Raw genomic sequence first — 13,999 nt, 5'->3', positions numbered from 1 at the left:
ATGCAAATTAAAGCAACCTATCATTTTTACCTATCAAATTAGCACAATTACAGAAAGACGAACAAATTTGTGCACTGTTAAGAGCTGTGTGAACTGATGTGATTTTTCTTGGAAGCATTTTTTCAGTGCATAAAAACAGTCTTAAAAAATATTGCCAACCTTCAATTTAACAATTCCTTCTTAGCAATACATATTAAGGATATATGCAGAATTATATGTCAATAATAAATATTCTTTCTAAGAGTAAAAATAATAAACCTAAACATCCAACAATAATGGAATGGCTAATACATTTCAGTATAATAATACCAAATAATGGAATGGTAATAATGGTTATAACAGAATGGCTAATACATTTGGTATGTTCATGCTATTAATATTATGTATCCATTGAGAATGCTTTTTATGAGTGCTTTTCGTATGATATGAGAAATACTCATGATATAATGTTAAATGAGTCAGGTAGGATATAAGATGTTTATAGTAAGATCTCAGATACAGTACATATATGCTTACACATGTGTATACACATATGTATATCTCCATAGGAAAAAAGACCAGATGTCAAATGAAAATGTAACCCATTTATAATTAGTATCATTTTGACAAAAATATTTCTGAAGAAAAACAAAAGTATTCCAATCTAGACCTACAGCTACTAAATTTAAGTAATATCCATCTGTATCACAACTGAAAAATTATTGACAATCCTTTAAAGTTATTACAGTTCTATGCCCAAATCTTTAAAATAGCCTACAGGACTCTGCATGAAGTAACTCCTGTCTGGATTTTACCAGTCTCATCTTATGTCATTCTCATCCTCATCCACTCTGCCCCAGCCACACTGGCCTTCTTTCTTTTCCTCAAACCCACCAAAATGTTACCCTCCTCACATCCTTCACAAATGCCATCTAGTCTGGAATCTTCTTTCTCAGATTGACACAGATGTTAGCTCAGCGACAGTCTTCCTCAAGCAAAAAGAGGAAGATTGGAAACAGATGTTAGCTGAGGGCCAATCTTCCTCACCAAGAAAAAAAAATCCAGATACTTAAGCACAATGGTTATACTTTCAGTCTAGAAATATCTAAAAACTGATTCTAATATTGCTATTTATTCAGCAAACATTGAACTCTTGCCATGACAAAGCATACGAATACCAACACCTCACAGGTGCATTAGTGGTATGCAACTATCAGTCCAATATATTATATATCTGCTCCATGGCTGGTGTCCCATGTGAGCCTTATCATGTATGTACTAGAATCCCCAAATCAGCCCAGCATGAGTTTGAAAATGGCTTGAGCATTTTTAAATGCTTTTGAAAAGGGAATTTATTTTTTTTTTTAAAGCTATGCAAAGTCTTCCAAGCTAAAAGTAAATCATTTGGGGCTGACCTGACGGTGATATTTTCCATCTAGTAGTGCCCTTTCCTGAGGAGGTAGAATGGAGAGATTCCTACACGAAGATGCTCTGCAGGGTTTGAAACATGAACACGAGCCATGAGAACCCAGAAATCCAGCACTCTTACAAGCCTCTGTGCTGCGATCCCTGACTCGGTGTGCAGCCCAGGGGTAGAATTTGCATCTCATCATTACATCGTTGCTTCAACAGACGCAACAGCAGTGACTTTGCTGTTATTCATTATGTCAAGAAAATAACCAATTAGATATGAGACACAAACTCAATAAGCTGCTGTGTGAGTGTTGAGAACAGACGAGTTCTTAAGTAAGTTTGATAAATTAAGGCTTAACTCCATTCTTGCGGAGGAATATGTTCTAATTACACATTTCTATAGCTTTATTGGCCATGACGTGATATACAATCAGAGGTGCCAATACATTCAGTGGGTATATATTCTATAGCCAAATGTTTGAAATGACGTAGATCTTAGTACTGTCCATTCATGTTTTTACCAACAATACAGCAAAGATTTTCAATTCCAAGTAAAACGTTTTTTATTTCCTGTGTGTTTGTATTGGTGTGCATTTCTATCTCTGGAAATGTGCTGACATTTTACGCAAAAGTGTATTAACTATAACTTCTTTTTTGCAGAAGACAAATTTGTTTCCCAAAGAAACAGAAAGTAATTTCTCTATTTCCCCTATCCTCTTGCTGCTTTTCCTATTAATACTTGCTTTGAACATAACCTTTTCCCACAGTCATCATTCTTAATATCTCATGTTAATGTTAAAATATCTGAAATGTTCAGGAGGGAGCCGCAGGGCTATTGTCTATAACCACAAGGACCCCCTTCTAGGACCCTCATTTAATTTCTTCTGTCTCTCTAAACAAAATGATATGGTCAATATTTGCATACTGTGAAAAAACCAGAGTATAATGTCTTTAGCTTGTCTGTGCTTGATGAATTTTTGTGTATGAAATACTATTACCTTCTATTTTAGACTTTTACTGAGTTTCAGTTTTCCTATATTGAGTTTTTATTTAATAAAATGGGGTAGAGCTGTACTTGCTCTGACCTTTCCTCCTAAAAATATGGAGAATCAGGAAAAGTGGTCCTGAAAAGAAGGGGACCGACGACAAGCCACGTTACTCTGCTTATTTGGCTGCGAGGCAGACGTTATGTTCCTTTTTCTCCTCTGCGTTTCTCTTCCACCCACGAAATACACTTTATAAGATCCCAGGCGAGCTCGCTCTTGCTGCCTGCCCCTCTAACTCATTACGGGGAGATGAATTCAAATTGCCTGAAAAGAAGCTGCCGCTTTTATCTTCCTGCTGACTGACAAGCAACTACAAAGTTCTCCGACGGGATTCCGAGTTACAAGCTGTACTGCACCAGCAGAACAATCCTCCCACTGGCGGGTTTTCCCAGAGGGCAGAGTGTCAGATATACTGCACGGCTCGCAAGCCCAGCTCGGAAAGAGCACATTTCCCTCCACACTAAAAAACAGACATCAGGGACTATAAAACAAAGCTGTCCGTTTCCTAACAGCGTTAGCCTTCCTGCACACTCCTTGGAAGTCTAAGGGATTCCCACGTAGGGTTATTTTCTTTACCTTCCCAAGAAAACAAATGCTTCTCTATCTTTCTTCCCCTTGTAATTTTTATAAAAGACAGTTTATTCTGGGAGGAAAAGCATCTGGAGAATCAGATTGTGTGCAAAGGCCTCTTACTCTTTCTAGGTAACCTTGAAAGATGGATTGGATTTTTGTGGTTTTTTGAGATCTTTTAGAGAGAAATAGCATTTGAATATACTATCTAAAGTGCTGTTTTTGGTGACCGGCAGCTGCAGGAGAAGGTAAGCCTTTTCTGGGTGCTGGTATTTTAAGGTAGCTAAAAATATGTCTTCATCTAGTTTAAACCCAGCAAGACATTCTTGACGTGTTTTCAACTCCCCTCTATTTTCTTTTGTTTCTAGATGGGAATGTATGCCAAGCAGCAAACACTAGATACTGATATTCGAATGAGATACTGTCTCCAGTCATCAAAGGAGGAAAAGTTCACGCTCAGAGAATGGGGAATGGGGGCAATCATAGCTAGACTCCTCTATCTTTTCTACTTAGAAAAACCTTATTTGGTCTTTAAAGTGACTCACTCCCCTTCCAGATGTTACCACTGCAGAGAAAACTTTATAACCTCTCACTTCAAAAGACTGGAATCTTCCACTCCTCAGGGCTTCCCGAACACTATCTTTTGGTCTCCGTCATAGAGTCTCATTTATTTCTCTGACCAATGCTATTTAGTTTCCTCGTTTGTTTTGTGATATCCTCAGGGTTTTTGTTTGGTTACTGCTGGCAATTACTGGAGAAAGAAATGCAGGTGAAACAGGATCAGGAAAATGGAACATTCTACACGGCAGCAAAGGAGTTTTTCTGAGGAATCAGTGGATTTACATGAAGATGCCCTCGTATCCTTCGATAGGCTTCCACCTCAGGGCAGCTGCCTTGCCCCTCTGATCTCCTCCTTCTGGGAGGAACCAGCTGTGACGACTGCAAATTACTCTGCGCTGCAGCCACCCGCTCTACTAGCAATTTTCTTTTAATTAATTGCAAAAATAATACATATTTATTATAGGAAATTTAAAAATTGAGTATGTAAAAAAAGAGAGATGGGAAGATAAACCGTTCTTAATACAACACCCAGAGATAACTATTATGTGTGTGTGTATATATATATAGACTCATATATAAATATATATACACATAGATATACAAATATATACATGCTCTCTCTACCTATACAGCGAAATGGCGATTTGGAAAGAATATAATCAGGCTTCTTAAAATCAGCCTTCAAAACTAATCAAGTTTTTTTTAGGGCTATCAGTTCTTACAAGCAAGCAAACTATCTGACTCATGCTAATTTCACAATTTGCTTTCCATTTCCTTTCTTTCTTTCTTCCCTCCCTTCTCCCTCCTTCTTCCCTTCCTTTTTCCTTCCTTTTCCTTCTCTTCCCAATCCTTTCCTTCCACTTTTCCTTTTAAAAGATTCCTTCCTGGTTGAAGGTATCCACACTGGGAAAAAAAATCTAAAACCTATTTCCCATACCATTCTATATTCAAGAAGGAGAATTCTCAGGGATCAATAAAATGATTCAATTTCACCAATGTGAGTTTGTCAATTGCTTTACTAAACGATATTTCCCTTTGCTAATGCTGAAGGATCATTTTCATTTACCCCCTTTTTCTTTTTTGCAGTAATCCACATTCTCTCTTTCTCAAATGAACATCTTTATTCCGTCCCACAACACGAAATAGAGGATTATGAGAAAGAGGCATTTAAAGATGAAAACTAAGCTGCTATCCAGTTTTTTAGAGCAGGTGAGAGTGCACAAAGGACTCGGCAATTAGCACACCCTGGAAACTCAGACACAAAACAATCTGTCAGTTTATCAAGCAAGGAAGATCTCTTCCCAATTCATTCCAAAGGAAGGATAATGAAAATTAAACTATTCGCAGAGGACTCCACAATAACTGCTTAAGAAAAAAAGCAGGACATGTTCTTGCCGACTAAGAATAGGATCAGTGTAAGGAGTGTAAAGATTCGAGTCTAGTAGTAAAGAGCGTGGCATTTCTGAAAGTATTCCTAAGACCTCAGAATATTTTCTTTTTCTCTTAGTAACATTATTTGCTATTTTCCTTCTTGACAATTAGATGGTTTTAGAATTTTTGTAGTTGAAAATATTTTTGCAACTTTATAAAGTAATTATAGAACCATAAATTCTCATCACACATTATTTTCACCTCCTAGTTAAATAAAAACTTTATAACTTTAAAAACAGTTTCATGTAAGCCATATTTCTACTACTAAGCTGTCAGTAATTTTAGTTTTTATTTCTGAATTTACACATCTTTTATTTAAAAAAATATACACTCAGGATGTTTCATAAGGAACTTTTATAAACCTGTTACCTATAATTGAAATTGAGAGTTAATTCACATATGTCAAGAGAAAAAATTACTGAAGATGTTGTAAACTGATCCCTGGAAATTGACAGCTCACCTGTAAAAGGTGAAAGAAACAAGCTGTTGAACGAAGCATTTATTCCAGGTCAGTAAAGGGTACTTGCAGACCCTAGAAAAATTAATTTGCATTGTATGTTCCTCATAATTAAATGGATGTTTCAAATCAGATAGAACCCCACAGAACTAAGTACTAATCCTTACTTCTATGGCAGACATTAAGAAAAGGCAGAAAATATGTTCTAATATATCCCAGTGTGGGTTGGGCAATCTGTTAATTTTCTTATCTCAGGCCTCTGTGGCCTGGAACTCTGCTTTCTTTTCTGTGTACTTTACTTACCTAGATTATATAGGGTTTTTTGTCTGTTTTTGATAGAGAGAAGGATGTCTTGGGATGGTATACATACGTATTAAACATGTGGATACCAAATAGGTGAGAGGAAGGGGAGAAAAGTTAAGTAAAGGATACCTGGATCAATCTTATTAGAGTGATGAAAATGTTTTAAAATTGATTTACAGTCATGATTGCAACATTCAGTACATTTACTAAAAATCATTGAATTGTACACTTGACACAAGTGGATATTATGATATACAAAATATAGCCCAAAAAAGCTGTTGAGAAATTCACATTTGTTTGTGCTCGCTCTGTCATTCTCTCACTGTGTTTTCATACTCAAGTTATTCTAATCCATCACTGAAGCAAAGGGTAAGACCCAATATTTCCAAAAATCCTCCCCCATTTAGCTCTGTCCCACTTGTGACACCAACATCTGGTTTCTCTCTTGCCTCACCTGAGAATGACTTGACTAGGTTTGCCTCTCTTATCCTCTGTATTTGTTTGCAAATTCTATGGGGGCAGAGATGCTTCACGGCTGATCTTTGATGCCATTTTATACACTTCAGATTTGGTTTATTAAAAAACTAGTTGACAGCCTGATTAATCAGGTCATTTGCCACCTGATAAGACTTCTGTGCTTTAAGGAAAATGAGAATAAAGCCTAGTAACAAAAAAGCCACAGATGCTTGTTGTTGTTAGACAAAAGATCACCCAACGGATATAAATATTTGAAAGAATGGCTTTCTGAAGACAGGTATCTGAGAGTGAACTCTATGTATCATTTTAAAAAGTAGCTCTTTTAAGTTAATTATGAAAATATATAATTTTTATAACTATATAAGATTATATATAACTATAAAATATCAATGAATCAACCAAAATGTACAAAATCTATATAAAAAAACTTTGTCTTGTGAGAGACACAGCAAACCAATAGAAAGTATAATCATCTTATTGATTAGAGAAGCCCAACATCATAGAGATGTTAATTCTACCTAAACTAACCTATAAATTTAATCCCATCCTTATAAAAATAGCATCAGGACTTCTGGGAGGAAGTAGCAACTTATCAACATTGCTTGAAAGAAAATAAATAAGGAAAATAGGTAGGAAAATTCTATAAAATAAAAACAGTGAGGGGATTAGATCTACTAGGCATTAAAATATATTCTAGAGCTTTAATAATTAAAATACTATAATAATGCAAATAAAAGTGCAGATCTGTCCAGACATACTTATAGATAAATGTGAAAATTTAGCACTTTTTAAAAATGGAAACTCAAACCAGTGGGGAAAAATATGGATTACTTAATACATGGTTTTAAGACACTGGGATATTTTCTGGGAAAAAAATAAGGTTTGATCCATAGATTACATATCATATCTACAAACATTCCAAAAGGATTGGGTATAAATGTATTAAAGAAATCATTAAAGCTGGAAAAAACAGTGACAGCAGGGAAAAAATTGCTACTCCCAGAACAGATTTTGTTAATATGTAAAGAGCTCCTATCGCTCAGTGAAAATATGGGCAAAGGATACAAATAGAGAATTCACAGAAAAAGAAATACAAATGTCTTTTATACATATGAAAATAAGTTCAAACTAACTCCTAATAAGAGAAATGCATACTCAAGATACTATGAGACCATTTTTAACACTTCCAGTTGGCAACATGCTCAGATGTCCTGACTATAGGGACACAGGCGCTCTTGTACGTTTCCCATGAGAGTGCAAATTGTATGGCTTCTCAGCAGTGAAAGTTGACAATATCTTACAAAGTTACAAATTCACATTTCCTTTGGGCTGGCAATTCACTTCAAGGAATTTATCACATTAATACACTTGCAAAAGCGTGAAACGGCATATCTCTATCTTTATTCATTAAGGCACTCTTTGAAATGGCAAAGATTGCAAACAACTTAAATGCCCATTCGTAGGGAACTGGTTAAACCCATGATGGTATAATCTATATGACTGAATACCATAAAGTTGTATAAAGAATGAGAAAGTTCTTTAGATACTGATATGACAAGTTCTCTGAAATTATTACGTTAAAAAAAGCACAATGCAAAATAATGAATACAATTTGGTATCATTTGCGTAAAAGGTTGTATGTGTGGGAGGAAGACTATATACATCTATTTTTGAATGAGGGAAGATGTATGTATATTTGCTCGTATATACATGGAATATTTCTAGAAGATAAGAACTGGAGTGCATTGGTTTCCTTTGAGACTACAGAACATTCTTGGCACTTTTAACTGCTTATTGTTTTCACTTTTTTAAATATTGATTCATGATAATATAATACATGGTCGGAAATAAATACTTTTTGAGGACTCACACTCTGATGTGTCCTGCCTCATTGGTTGTTACAAAATCTAATGTTGACTTTGCAAAGTTTGTAGTTCAGGATTTAAGCTGACATATACACCAGGGTCCTGGGTGTCTTACGGAGACGGCCCAATATCCTGCCCCACAAAATAGTGACCTGGCAGCAGCCACATTATTTGGAAGCTAGGCTTGCTTCCTACCAGCTGAATTTCTCTATCTTACACATCCCTACCATCTCCTCTTTAAGAGCCAGCACAGAAAAGGATGAAATACAATTGTTCATTATGTCAAGGAAATAACCAATTAGCCATTAGACAATTCAATAAGCTTTGTATAAATCTAGTGAACAGATGATATCTTGAATAAGTTTGATGAATTAATGTTTAATTCGTTTCTCCTGGAGCCATGTGAACCTCTCTGCCCTCAGTATAAATGTCACCCAGCTGCTGACGGGTGTCAGGGCAAGACAACGCTTGAAGTCCTTTTACTGAACACTGGACATGCGCATTCCAGCGCCAGCGAACCAATGCAATGAATTTCCTGGGTCCATCCCAAGAGGATCTTTTCACTTCCAACCTCGCCCCATTCCAACCCTAGAGTTGAACGCACACCACAAAACACTTTAAGTCAAATCTCGTAATTGCTTCCAATTTGTCTGTTTTGCTTTTGGCAATTAACAAACTGAAATGTTATCATGAAGGAGTTCATCTCATTTATAAGACCAAGTTTTCCCTCCACTAAAATATGCAGGCACTCTGTTCTTTATTACCAGCAGGAGATAAATGGCTGGTTTTCGTTGCTGAAGAATATATAATGGTTAAAAAGTCACTTTTTTCCTCCAGCTCTACATAAATCACAGAACTAGTCAATATTTAATAATGCTTGCCTTGGTCTGGAGTCCCTTGATCACCCCTGTCATGTGTAATAGCTCCCTCTCCGATATCTTTGACATAAAAGCCCAGCTTTACTGCAATACTAACATGTAGAGGGTCATTACGGATCGACATTTACCTTAATCTGTGACTGCCAACCATGAACCGATAAATTCCAGCAGATTCCACTGGGAGAAATCAGTAAACTTCTCAGTGGAAAGAACTGAAGGAAAATTCTGCCGAGAACAGAATACATTTTCTACAAGGGCTGCTCTGCAAATGGGTTCTGACTTTTGAAAGTTCTCTTGCTGCGCAGCTTTGCAACATTTAATACCGTTTTGATGGTTTGAGAGACGGGATGACAACTGAAAATGACATGACTTAGAAGGCAGGCAGAAATTTTCTCTGCAAAAACAATGCAAGATTAAACACAAGAGGGGAATCCAGCTCTTGCATTATTCACCCAGCTGCCTTGGCGGAAATAGCTGGGCTGTCATGGGTCCGGCCTAAATGTTGCTTCTTTTTTTCAAATCGACCATCACTCCTTACCTCATCATCTTACAAGTGCTTCACGGCAGAATACATCAAAGCACAGATTGCATAAAAGAGGGACACACCAATCTTTGAGGGGATCAGCTCAGACTCTGACACGCACCCAGCTTGCTGTATGTTCATTTGCCAACACAATATATGAATAGGAACACTCTTTTCAAATTCAGAAAAGTCTGTTTTCTTCTCTCCTCACCTGTTTTACACTTTGGGGATATTACTAAGTCCTGCAAATAGTTATAGATAATTCAGGAACAAAGAAACGTTGTAAAGTCAGGGGAACATCATTTTATTGCTAACAGCATATGCGACTATAACTATGTTGTTGCCTATTTGCTACTAATTTAAAAAGAAACATTGAACACATTTTCTTTAAAAAGAGTACGGCTACTCCTGAAAGTGGTAAAAGTAAACACTCAATAAAATAAAAATTGTTTCAGTAAAATATACACCTGCATTTTCTATGGTTGCTTAAAATAAGCCTCTTATCTAACCACACCTCCCTAACTTATGGAATCAGATGGTTTTGATAATACTAATTGTAGTTGTTTTTTGGTGAGGAAGATTGGCCCTGAGCTAACATCTGTTGACAGTTTTCCTTGTTTTGCTTGAGAAAGAGTGTCCATGAGCTAACATTTGTGTCAATCATCCCCTTTTTGCTTGAGGAAGATCGTCACTGAGCTAACATCTGTGCCAATCTTCCTCTATTTTGTATGTGGGACCCTGCCACAGCATGGCTTGATGAGAAATTGGTAGGTCTGCACCCGGGATCCAAACCGGCGAACCCCAGCTTGCCAAAGTGGAACATGCGAAGTTAATTACTACAGCTCCAGGCCAGCCCATAATACTTTCCAGGAACCCTATGTAATCTAATCCAGGTCCAGTTAATTTTTTGGAACATACATCAGCACTACCAACTTAGTTTAGGAATGTTAAAATGGTCACACACACAAAAATAGTTTATTTAAGATGGACTGCAAAATCAAAGCTCAATTCTTTGCGTGAAAAATGTATTAGGTTTTCACCATTTATTAAGCCATTGCTGCGGTTCTGGGGATCACACCGTCAGAAGTGCTGAACTAGATCATCCATATAAGTCATTTTTAGGGAAAATAAAGAAAGTTTAAAAGTTACAAACAAGTTACCTCGATCTGCATAGAACATTCCAGTAAAAAGGACGGTGTATGTTAAGTGTCCATTAGGGTGAAAAGGTGCCTCCCACCTCACGTGGGCTTTCCGTGATCCCTCTGTTTCGACAAACACGTTTACTACTCCTTCAGGAGGAGCTTCTAGAGTTCGATTTTCCACCTGTGAGCATAAAAAGATTTATTTTTGTTTGCAAATAAAATAAGAACGTGCTTCACTTTGAGCTTATTTCTTCAAAGAATCTCTTTTGGCTGTGAAGTAAACTATTTTGACAGTAGCATCTTGTATGAATACCTCATTTTGTCAGCAGGATCAAAGCGTCCCTCACGTTTTTCTTCCTCCTGCTGTTACTGCTGAGAATTTGAGCTCCTGACTAAGGCAGCTGTCTGCGATTTCCGGAAAGTGGATCTGCTCACACTGCGACTGTGCCTATGGTGGTGCATAGCCACGGACTATTTCTAGGACTGCTTAAAAACAATTTTTATGTGATTGCAAAGGAGAAGAAATGCATAAGGTCTCTGTTCATAAGTTTCTGACTAGAGTGTTAGACTTTCTCAAAGGCCCTTACCAAGCATCTTCACACACACACACACACACACACACACACAAATACCCAGTTTTCTAAGCTGCATTGGTACTAGGTACATAAAGATGGCATAATGCCAGACATGAAGGAATAAGTGTACCTGAGTGACTCCATTGTTAAGCTATAATCACAAAAAATGTTGAAAATTTCATCAATATCATGTTAATGAACCTATGCAAAAAAGAGCAAAAAGTGAATTGTTTGAAGAGGACTCTGAATAAAATGGAATCTCCAGCTGCACAGGGGCCAGAAAGATTTTAATAACCAAATAAATAAAGTGATAAGGGACCCGAGGAAGATGAAGGTGGCAAGAAAGTAGAAAGGGGTTCAGGATATTTTAGCATCTTTCAATAACTGGCTTAAATGTGTTAACTAATTGTCACAAGCTCATAAGCATCACTCATAAAGGTTTGACCTTTTAAGATTTATTGAATATGTTGATAATTTTGACCTTATTCTTAAAGTACAGGCTTGCTCCTCAGAAGAAGGTGATCAAATATGAAATCCTTAGGCAAGCAAATATTCTCAATTATGAAACTTTCATTTGCTAGGGCGAATTCACTTTCCCAATTATGAAAATAAATGTGAAAAAGACAGAGTGTTAATTTTTAATAAGTATGAGGTCACGACATGTTTTATTTTCATCTGAGAAAGGCTATGGGGTTCTCTAGGTCTATAACTCCTGCTCATCTTTTTAGCCTAATAGCTATGTACAAAAAATGATAAAGAAGCTTGACTGGAAAAATATCAATTCATCACTTTAATATTTCATAACAATGCAACTGGTCTCATTATTTCTATGTATATGATTCAAATTATTGCATAGACAATGACTTTAAAGGGTCCCAAATAAAATGACTCAAAAAGTTGAAGAATTATGGGCAATTCCAGATATTTATATTATAATAGTCAAATATGTGGTTAATTCAAAATAAATACATCTTGAAAATTTCCGTAAGTGTCTGGATAAATACTCCAGGTTTTACTCCACATTAAATGTGGCAATTGGATTGTTTTTCTCTGACTTAGTCTTTTTTGAAAATTTTACCTGTTTATCTACCTTGCCTTTGAAGAATGTTAAGGAAAACGAATTCTGGAAAGTCAGCTTGGCTTTCAACCAGAAACTTCCCTTGACACAGAAAAAAAAATTGAAAACAAATAATGTAGTGAAAATGTACAAATGTTTTAATAAAATTTTTATCCTTAATAAAACTCTTACCATGTACTAGAAATTCTTATATACATAATATTTCATTTAAACTTTCACAGAAACTCCTTTTAAAGTAGGTATTATTTTTCTTTTGTAATGGTTGAGAAATCTGAGGTTTAGTGGAATAAGCATGTTTCCCAAGGAGGCATGAGGAATAATAGCAAATTTAGGGTAGATTTCCCATATAGGATTCTCTTGACCACAACATATATTGCCATTAAGATTTAGGTGTCTTAAATAAATTTATTTGTTTTTTTGTAAAAAATGAACGTGAAAAGGAAAGTACATGTACATGTGTGTCTGAGTGTGTTTATCTGTGTAGGCATGCCATCGCCAAGAAACCAAGGAAGCTTTTCAACCATATCCCACAACAATGACCTATAGTTGCAGACTTCATCTTTAAGAGCGTCCTTGGAGAACTGAATCTAATGAATTTCCCAAGCTCAGACACAGTCAGAAAATTCCCAATCTTAGATTCCAATGTTATCTAACATTGGTTAAATGGGAAAAAAACAAAGTAAACTGATTTTCCTATACACAAATTCACTGCATTTTATTATAGAAACACAAAATGTGAAGGGTTTCTCTGTAACATAATTCAACAATACAATTGAGAACAAGGAGCATTTAAAAAGTTTTCGTCTGTTGTATTTTCCGATTTTTTTCATTATTTCAAACTCTTATAAAACCCCAATTACTAGATTTAATTTGACAAGGCATATTAGCATCTTAAAATTAGGATGATAGGCATTGCAAATAGTTTTTTACATTGGAATTTCTTTACAAGTCAAATACATTGTGTAAATGGACAAGAACTGAACAAACCACAGGAAATCTTTTTTCAGCTGGGTACAGAGCAATTCCTTCTGAACCACAAATAACAGGTAACAAACTTGGTCAGGCTAAGAAAAGAAAACATATTGAGCTAATACAATGTTAAAGCGGTAAAAATATGGGATTGATGTATGCATTTTTATTTTAAATTTGGTATTTCATTTAATTTTATTGAATTTGTCCTTTTTTACTATTTTTTCTTTTATTATATGGGCAACTTGCCAATTTTGAGGATAAACCGTACCACATTTGAGGCTATAGAGCATATTTGTCACAGAAAACATTGAATAGTATTTTCCCACATGCACAGAAAGAAATAAGAGATGTAAAATAAAAAGGCTTCTCTTTCTAAAAACCAAGAGTCATCATTAAGAAATGTTGTTAGGTGAACAAACACAATAGATTCTTAAAAATTTATTCTTTTATTTCTGCCAGCAAAAGATTTAAATATAGAAATTGTAAATTTTCTGTTTCAATGAAATGTTTGTTATAACATTGAGCTTTAGAGAAAGAATACCTTTAAATGATACGCATACACAATTGCTACATTTGTCTGAATTTTGTCAAATATCATATTATAATTTAATGATAGGAAAGACTGGCTTTTAAGATTGATTCATAGATTTCTGAAATCAATAAGGACAAAAGAATCATGAACGAAAAAGAGCTGAATCTGAACTATCCTTCCTGATTGTGATAGATATC

At 35.7% G+C, this 13,999-nt stretch overlaps 1 protein-coding gene across 1 annotated transcript in view; it reads right to left on the bottom strand.

The window, feature by feature from the left end:
- USH2A (usherin) overlaps nt 1–13,999 on the bottom strand; it is a 733,563-nt gene that overhangs the window by 292,965 nt on the left and 426,599 nt on the right. Inside the window, exon 36 of the mRNA XM_046679838.1 lies at nt 10,664–10,826. Within this exon, the coding sequence (XP_046535794.1) occupies nt 10,664–10,826 (163 nt within the window). The remainder of the gene's footprint in view (nt 1–10,663; nt 10,827–13,999) is intronic.

The sequence above is a fragment of the Equus quagga genome, chromosome 12, assembly GCF_021613505.1.
Source record: "Equus quagga isolate Etosha38 chromosome 12, UCLA_HA_Equagga_1.0, whole genome shotgun sequence".
NCBI lineage: Eukaryota > Metazoa > Chordata > Mammalia > Perissodactyla > Equidae > Equus > Equus quagga.
This window is presented reverse-complemented; position numbering and strand designations above follow the sequence as displayed.